General features: G+C 43.3%; 1 protein-coding gene across 2 annotated transcripts in view; it reads left to right on the forward strand.

Moving 5' to 3' along the window:
- LOC126167576 (putative phospholipase B-like lamina ancestor) overlaps positions 1-8,108 on the forward strand; it is a 141,701-nt gene extending 133,593 nt beyond the window's left edge. For both annotated transcript variants that reach the window (XM_049920487.1, XM_049920488.1), the window contains 2 exons: positions 4,728-5,057; positions 7,478-8,108. In XM_049920487.1, the coding sequence (XP_049776444.1) occupies positions 4,728-5,057; positions 7,478-8,005 (858 nt within the window). In that variant the 3' untranslated portion in view covers positions 8,006-8,108. The remainder of the gene's footprint in view (positions 1-4,727; positions 5,058-7,477) is intronic.
- Positions 8,109-9,036: the final 928 nt, after the last annotated feature.

Below are 9,036 nucleotides of genomic sequence, written 5' to 3' on the forward strand. Positions count from 1 at the left end.
CGTCTGTCATCTGTTTTTGTTTTGAACGGCCAGTGTCGTTTGGTCACAGTCAGTGTGCTCCCTGCCGCCGTTGGATAAGCAGCTGCAGCAGCAAGTCGTATACTCCTAGCTAACTCATTTCTTACATAGTTTAATTCTTAATTTCTTTGCGTGTTTTTGGTACTTGCATTGTTTAATTCATAAATTTCGGGCGTATTATAGTATTTGAGAGTTGTAGCATCGCGTTTTAGTACCTGAATAGTGTAAATTCGCGTAGTCGTCTGTCATCTGTTTTTGTTTTGAACGGCCAGTGTCGGTTGGTCAGTCAGTGTGCTCCCTGCCGCCGTTGGATAAGCAGCTGCAGCAGCAAGTCGTATACTCCTAGCTCACTCATTTGTTACATAGTTTAATTCTTAATTTCTTTGCGTGTTTTTGGTACTTGCATTGTTTAATTCATAAATTTCGGGCGTATTATAGTATTTGAGAGTTGTAGCATCGCGTTTTAGTACCCGAATAGTGTAAAATCGCGTAGTCTCCTTCCGCCGCCGAGCAGTGTGTCAGCAGTACGCAAGTACCAGCATTACTGCATTTACTAAGCAATCTTGTATTTTAATAACCGTTTAAATTTTGTGTTGTTTTGTTTGCGCTCTCTATAGATTAGTTCAGACGTTCTTTGCACAACAGTTTTTAGCATGGATAGGGACTGCAACTGCTGTGTTCGGATGCAGGCTGAGTTGGCACCCCTTCGCTCCCAGCTTCAGGCAGTGTTGGCTTCGGTCACACAGCTTGAAGCTGTTGCCAATGGGAATCACTGTGGGGGTCCGGATGGGGGTTTGTCGGGGACAGCCAGCTCGTCCCACGCATCCCCCGATCGGACTACGACTGTGGTTGCCCGGGATACTGCCCGCATTGAGGCTGATCCCTCACCTGTGGTAGAGTGGAAGGTCGTCTCAAGGTGTGGCAGGGGGCGAAAGACATTCCGGAGGGCTGAACGGAAGGCCTCTCCAATTTGTCTGACGAACCGGTTTCAGGCTCTGTCTCAGGCTGATACTGATCTTCGGCCTGACATGGCTGCTTGTCCTGTTCCAGAGGTTGCCCCTCAGTCTGCAAGATCCGGGCAGTCGCAGAGGGTGGGCTTACTGGTAGTTGGGAGCTCCAACGTCAGGCGCGTAATGGGGCCCCTTAGGGATATGGCAGCAAGGGAGGGGAAGAAAACCAAAGTGCATACCGGGGGGAGTCATTCCAGATGTGGAAAGGGTCCTTCCGGATGCCATGAAGGGTACAGGGTGCACCCATCTGCAGGTGGTCGCTCATGTCGGCACCAATGATGTGTGTCGCTATGGATCGGAGGAAATCCTCTCTGGCTTCCGGCGGCTATCTGATTTGGTGAAGACTGCCAGTCTCGCTAGCGGGATGAAAGCAGAGCTCACCATCTGCAGCATCGTCGACAGGACTGACTGCGGACCTTTGGTACAGAGCCGAGTGGAGGGTCTGAATCAGAGGCTGAGACGGTTCTGCGACCGTGTGGGCTGCAGATTCCTCGACTTGCGCCATAGGGTGGTGGGGTTTCGGGTTCCGCTGGATAGGTCAGGAGTCCACTACACGCAACAAGCGGCTACACGGGTAGCAGGGGTTGTGTGGCGTGGGCTGGGCGGTTTTTTAGGTTAGATGGCCTCGGGCAAGTGCAGAAAGGGCAACAGCCTCAACGGGTGCGGGGCAAAGTCAGGACATGCGGGGACCAAGCAGCAATCGGTATTGTAATTGTAAACTGTCGAAGCTGCATTGGTAAAGTACCGGAACTTCAAGCGCTGATAGAAAGAACCGAAGCTGAAATCGTTATAGGTACAGAAAGCTGGCTGAAGCCAGAGATAAATTCTGCCGAAATTTTTACAAAGGCACAGATGGTGTTTAGAAAGGATAGATTGCATGCAACCGGTGGTGGAGTGTTCGTCGCTGTTAGTAGTAGTTTATCCTGTAGTGTAGTAGAAGTGGATAGTTCCTGTGAATTATTATGGGTGGAGGTTACACTCAACAACCGAGCTAGGTTAATAATTGGCTCCTTTTACCGACCCCCCGACTCAGCAGCATTAGTGGCAGAACAACTGAGAGAAAATCTGGAATACATTTCACATAAATTTTCTCAGCATGTTATGGTCTTAGGTGGAGATTTCAATTTACCAGATATAGACTGGGACACTCAGATGTTTAGGACGGGTGGTAGGGACAGAGCATCGAGTGACATTATACTGAGTGCACTATCCGAAAATTACCTCGAGCAATTAAACAGAGAACCGACTCGTGGAGATAACATTTTGGACCTACTGATAACAAACAGACCCGAACTTTTCGACTCTGTAAGTGCAGAACAGGGAATCAGTGATCATAAGGCCGTTGCAGCATCCCTGAATATGGAAGTTAATAGGAATATAAAAAAAGGGAGGAAGGTTTATCTGTTTAGCAAGAGTAATAGAAGGCAGATTTCAGACTACCTAACAGATCAAAACGAAAATTTCTGTTCCGACACTGACAATGTTGAGTGTTTATGGAAAAACTTCAAGGCAATCGTAAAATGCGTTTTAGACAGGTACGTGCCGAGTAAAACTGTGAGGGACGGGAAAAACCCACCGTGGTACAACAACAAAGTTAGGAAACTACTGCGAAAGCAAAGAGAGCTTCACTCCAAGTTTAAACGCAGCCAAAACCTCTCAGACAAACAGAAGCTAAATGATGTCAAAGTTAGCGTAAGGAGGGCTATGCGTGAAGCGTTCAGTGAATTCGAAAGTAAAATACTAGGTACCGCCTTGACAGAAAATCCTAGGAAGTTCTGGTCTTACGTTAAATCAGTAAGTGGCTCGAAACATCATGTCCAGACACTCCGGGATGATGATGGCATTGAAACAGAGGATGACACGCGTAAAGCTGAAATACTAAACACCTTTTTCCAAAGCTGTTTCACAGAGGAAGACTGCACTGCAGTTCCTTCTCTAAATCCTCGCACAAACGAAAAAATGGCTGACATCGAAATAAGTGTCCAAGGAATAGAAAAGCAACTGGAATCACTCAACAGAGGAAAGTCCACTGGACCTGACGGGATACCAATTCGATTCTACACAGAGTATGCGAAAGAACTTGCCCCCCTTCTAACAGCCGTGTACCGCAAGTCTCTAGAGGAACAGAAGGTTCCAAATGATTGGAAAAGAGCACAGGTAGTCCCAGTCTTCAAGAAGGGTCGTCGAGCAGATGCGCAAAACTATAGACCTATATCTCTGACGTCGATCTGTTGTAGAATTTTAGAACATGTGTTTTGCTCGAGTATCATGTCGTTTTTGGAAACTCAGAATCTACTATGTAGGAATCAACATGGATTCCGGAAACAGCGATCGTGTGAGACCCAACTCGCTTTATTTGTTCATGAGGCCCAGAAAATATTAGATACAGGCTCCCAGGTAGATGCTATTTTTCTTGACTTCCGGAAGGCGTTCGATACAGTTCCGCACTGTCGCCTGATAAACAAAGTAAGAGCCTACGGAATATCAGACCAGCTGTGTGGCTGGATTGAAGAGTTTTTAGCAAACAGAACACAGCATGTTGTTATCAACGGAGAGACGTCTACAGACATTAAAGTAACGTCTGGCGTGCCACAGGGGAGTGTTATGGGACCATTGCTTTTCACAATATATATAAATGACCTAGTAGATAGTATCGGAAGTTCCATGCGGCTTTTCGCGGATGATGCTGTAGTATACAGAGAAGTTGCAGCATTAGAAAATTGTAGCGAAATGCAGGAAGATCTGCAGCGGATAGGCACTTGGTGCAGGGAGTGGCAACTGACCCTTAACATAGACAAATGTAATGTATTGCGAATACATAGAAAGAAGGATCCTTTATTGTATGATTATATGATAGCGGAACAAACACTGGTAGCAGTTACGTCTGTAAAATATCTGGGAGTATGCGTGCGGAACGATTTGAAGTGGAATGATCATATAAAATTAATTGTTGGTAAGGCGGGTACCAGGTTGAGATTCATTGGGAGAGTCCTTAGAAAATGTAGTCCATCAACAAAGGAGGTGGCTTACAAAACACTCGTTCGACCTATACTTGAGTATTGCTCATCAGTGTGGGATCCGTACCAGATCGGGTTGACAGAGGAGATAGAGAAGATCCAAAGAAGAGCGGCGTGTTTCGTCACAGGGTTATTTGGTAACCGTGATAGCGTTACGGAGATGTTTAACAAACTCAAGTGGCAGACTCTGCAAGAGAGGCGCTCTGCATCGCGGTGTAGCTTGCTCGCCAGGTTTCGAGAGGGTGCGTTTCTGGATGAGGTATCGAATATATTGCTTCCCCCTACTTATACCTCCCGAGGAGATCACGAATGTAAAATTAGAGAGATTAGAGCGCGCACAGAGGCTTTCAGACAGTCGTTCTTCCCGCGAACCATACGCGACTGGAACAGGAAAGGGAGGTAATGACAGTGGCACGTAAAGTGCCCTCCGCCACACACCGTTGGGTGGCTTGCGGAGTATAAATGTAGATGTAGATGTAGATGTAGATGATGGACAGATGTTCCTTTTGTATGACAGAAATTATTTTAATTCAAACACTGAAATGACAAGTGGCTTCTATATATTTAGTTCTAGTGAGCAATGCTCTAAGTAAGGCACAGTGTAGGTATGCTACATATAATGTGTTGTAGCAAATGTTTGTACTATTCTTTATTATTTTTCTAGATTGTGACACTGTTTCAGGTTCTGTCTGGTCCAAGAGTCATGACTGCAAACAGGTTGGCACAACATGCTCGCCAGTGGGTCCACCATTTGGCAGAGTCTAACAGTGGCACAGGCAATAGGCAATGGGTCGTGCTAGACACAGGGAAAGTGGGGAAGCCACCCCGTGAATCCAACAGGGTGCCGAGGAGGCGTCGTGGCAGTCAAAAGAGCCGCCACCAGAAGCACCACCTGCATGGTCTACTGTGTGTTGTGGAGCAGCTGCCTGGTCTCACTCGGGCTTCAGATGTCTCTCACCAACTGATTGCTGAAGGGTTTTGGGCCTCACTGAGAGGTGTACCTTACCACCAGGTAAGGAGTCTATTATACGCTCCTATCTTTTGTAAGAAACCTGAGTGTTCTTTTTTTTGGGGGGGGGGGCAGTGTTTATGTTATTTGCCACTACTTCCTCCATCCTTTGGCAACTTCTTCATCTGACTATAGCATTTAAATCAAAATTCCTCAGTTATTTGCAGGATTTATTCCAGACTTGGTCTTCCTTTACAATTTTTCCTCTGTATCGTGGAAGTAATTCTCTGTTATCTTAATCCATGTCTAACTGCCGTGTACCTTTTTCTAGTTAGTGTTTCTCATATATGGTGTTCCTCACCCACTCTTGTAGACAGCATCCTCATTTATTATATTGTCAGTATTTTCTGTAACATCACATCTTAGGTATTTACACTGTTCCCCTGTTGATATACATTCTTAGGAATTTCTTTCTCAAATTAATGTGTCCCATGGTCAATCCCAGCCATTGACTAAATTATTGTACACATTTCAGCAACGGTAGCTGATGACTTTCATTATGAGTCACCATCTGTCTGAGAATGGCCTCGTCAAAAGAGAGTGAGGAGTGTATATGGATTCAGGGTTCACCCATGCCCTTCAGGTAGGAAACTTGCCTCTAAAGTGGAAGAATAAGCAATGATCAATGACCTGAAGATGCAGTAGGCAATGAAAACCACTGCATTAAAGATACCTGTTGCGTTCCAATGGGAAATATGGCCTGTAATTGAAAAAGTATCATGATGATATTTTCTTTTGGTGATAAATATCAGATTAGTCCTCCATTCTGGTCTCTGGGAGGGGACTGCCAAGGGGAGGCAACCATGAGGAAGAGACTGAAGTTACTGTATATGGATTAAAAAAAAAAAAATAAAGGACTCATTCAACTGGAGATTTGATTAAACGGCATACAGTTTTGATGCGTGTGGTATTAACAGAGTCAAAAGAGTTTTTATTCCCTTGTCTTTCTCTTACAAATTAACCAGCAGCCCCTGCAAAATGATGTCTTATGTGGAGAACATGGAAAGGTTTATAAAGAAAGCCTTTACATTTCTTTGCCATCATACACCACCGAGCAGTGTTAACACACTGGACTCGCATTCAGGAGGATGAGGGTTCAATCCCACGTCCGGCCATCCTGATTTAGGTTTTGCGTGATTTCCCTAAATTGGTTCAGGCAAATGCCGGGATGGTTCCTTTGACAGGGCACAGTCGCCTTCCTTCCTCATCCTTAATCCGATGAGAGTGATGACCGTGCTGTTTGATCTCTTCCCCCAAATCAATCCAATCCATCATACACCATCTCCATTTAGTGGTTCGAGGCTTCTCTGAACGGCTTCCTGTGTTGTGTAAAATCTTGTAATCTCCTCTCTAACTTTCTCTTGCAAGGTACTGCTTTTTGATAGTGACAGTTTATTTTTCAGTTTTGGTATCCATGCACAACTGAATCACATTTTATTTGTCCTCTCTCTCTTGCAAAAAAACAAGTTTTAAAACTGTCATAATCTCTTCATTAGTTGATTCTAGCAAAACTGAAGCACACAAATGCTCTGCATTTTTTTTCAGAAATCCATATACAAAATTATCTTCTTGATATTAAAACACCCTATTGTCCTTTATAATGAATACAAATGAGAGAAGGCAACCACTTACCCACAGCTCATTGATTTCACACAGGGACACACACAAGTGCACAAATGGTGTAACTAACCGTAAAGCTACTGCTCTTTCACTAACACACACACACACACACACACACACACACACACACACACACACACATCTAGCTTGAATATTAGTTAAGTGTAGGTGTCATTTTCAATCTCAACCTTACCAGATAAGAGTTCAGATGACAATCAAGCAGGCTCACAACTGGTTTTAGAGCATACAGTAACTATATATCACAATCTCACAAAGAATCATATTATGCTAAGCAAAAAAGCAAAACTGACATGCTAGCACTAAAAGTACACATTATTAGACATACCCTAAACGAAGCACAGTGTGGAAAGTGAACTGAGGTCTAGCTAGATAAAAAACTAAAATGGAATCATAGTATATTCAAAAATTTATCAAGAAACTCAGTTAAGCATGTTTTGCTCTTAGTTGTATCTCTCATTGTCTTCACAAGGAAGTTGGCTTATTTACCATATTTTCACGTCTTGTTTTCTTATGGAATCATCTTGAAGGGCAATGCGAATAAAATAAAGCATGTATCCAGCAGAAAGAATGAAGTGCAATGCAGATAACTGTACATTTTGCAGAGACCTCTTTAAGGAATGTCATAAATTTGTCCCTGTCAGGGACTAACATCATACAAAATTTTACTACTAAGTAAATATTGATGGTCATATGATCCCACAACTCTCTCACTGCTACTGCTATCATTGTGGGTTATGTCAATGTAGTAATCCTTTTCTTGTAATATGTTCTTACTTTTTCAGGACATCTGTGATGCAAGTCATTGTGCCGACATGAAACAGACACTAGAACAGTCGTCACTAGCAAGGTCTTTCAAAGAAGATCAGAAGAGAGCAACGGATGTAGCAGCAATAATGTATCTGATGAGAAATTATTACTACAACGACACCTTATTATCTGAAGATGAACAGTCAATGATAGCACCAAGAGGTGACATACAACTCGATCCCAAGCTGCCACTTGGAGTGATTGATACAAAGGTTTCCACCTGGGCGCCAAATACATCAGTTCAAGTATATGCCATTGCTGGTCCCCCATTCAGTATGAATGCAAATATAAGTGCAGAAAGTAATGATGAAAGCAATGATGTGCCTCAAGATGATGTTGATAATCACAAATATCCTGTCTTTCCTTACAAATGGTCTTCTAGTTCTTTCGTGAATTTATCTCACCTGGGGCAACCAGATGTTTGGAATTTCAACATTTTTGTCTCAGAATGGTCCTGGCACCAACATGGAAATTATACAGTTGCCCCTGAGAAGCCAGATTAAAGAGTATCTTTCTAATATCTTTTTTTATCTTTTTGTGATTATTCTAAAAATCTGTCTTCCATTATTACTGAATAAAACTGGATTTTTTACAACTCTACAGAAAGACTTTTATTTTGGATTCCATAACAAACATTTAGTTGTTTATATAGTAACATGTACAAATAAGTACATGTAGCAAGAATGATATTTTCACTCTGCAGTGCATTGTGTGGGGATATGAAAGTTTATGGCAGTTTAAAACTGTATGCTGGACACTCAAACTCGGTACCTTAGCCTTTTGCGGGCAAGTGTTCTATTATCTGAGCTAACCAAGCACAACCCACGGCCCATCCTTACAACTTCAATTCTACCAGTACCTTGTCTCCTACTTCCAAACTTCACAGAAGCTCTCTTGCAGACCTTGCAGAACTAGCACTCCTGACAGGTCTGCAGGAGAGCTACTGTGAAGTTTGGACAGACTGCGAATTAACTGTCTCACTGAAACCACCACAAATGTGGGGCTTGCCCATTATTTTCTTAATAATCATTATTGGCGTAGCCCATTTTTAGATGGTATGGGTTGCATGACACCCCCAATACTGTCAGCCTATCTAATAGTTGTTTTACTTGATGACAAAGTGTCAAGTGCATAGGTTGGACGTGAAAAAAAAGAAAAAGTCTGTGCATTGGGTTTGAGGGTGGTATGTGGCACGTAATCTGTGGCCTTGCCTGGCCCAGAAAAAAAAAGGATGGAAAATTCCTCACACAGGCCATCCAGTTCTTCATGGGGCTTGGATCTGACATTAAATGTACTGAATGGGTTACCATGAATCCGAACGTTGTTAAAACCAAACAGATTTTCCATAAAGGTTCAGTCCACTACAAGAAATGTCAATGAACACAGCACTGCCTTGTACCCACTCTGCTGTAAACTGCCTAAGGATAAGAATTTGTTGCTAGCTATAATTGACAAAATGGTGCAAAGTAACAGACAACAAAGAAGAACTGATGCACAGGTAAGTGCTAGAGTTCAGCCGCTGCACCTGTATCCA

The sequence above is a fragment of the Schistocerca cancellata genome, chromosome 1 (genome assembly GCF_023864275.1).
Source record: "Schistocerca cancellata isolate TAMUIC-IGC-003103 chromosome 1, iqSchCanc2.1, whole genome shotgun sequence".
In the NCBI taxonomy this organism is placed as follows: domain Eukaryota; kingdom Metazoa; phylum Arthropoda; class Insecta; order Orthoptera; family Acrididae; genus Schistocerca; species Schistocerca cancellata.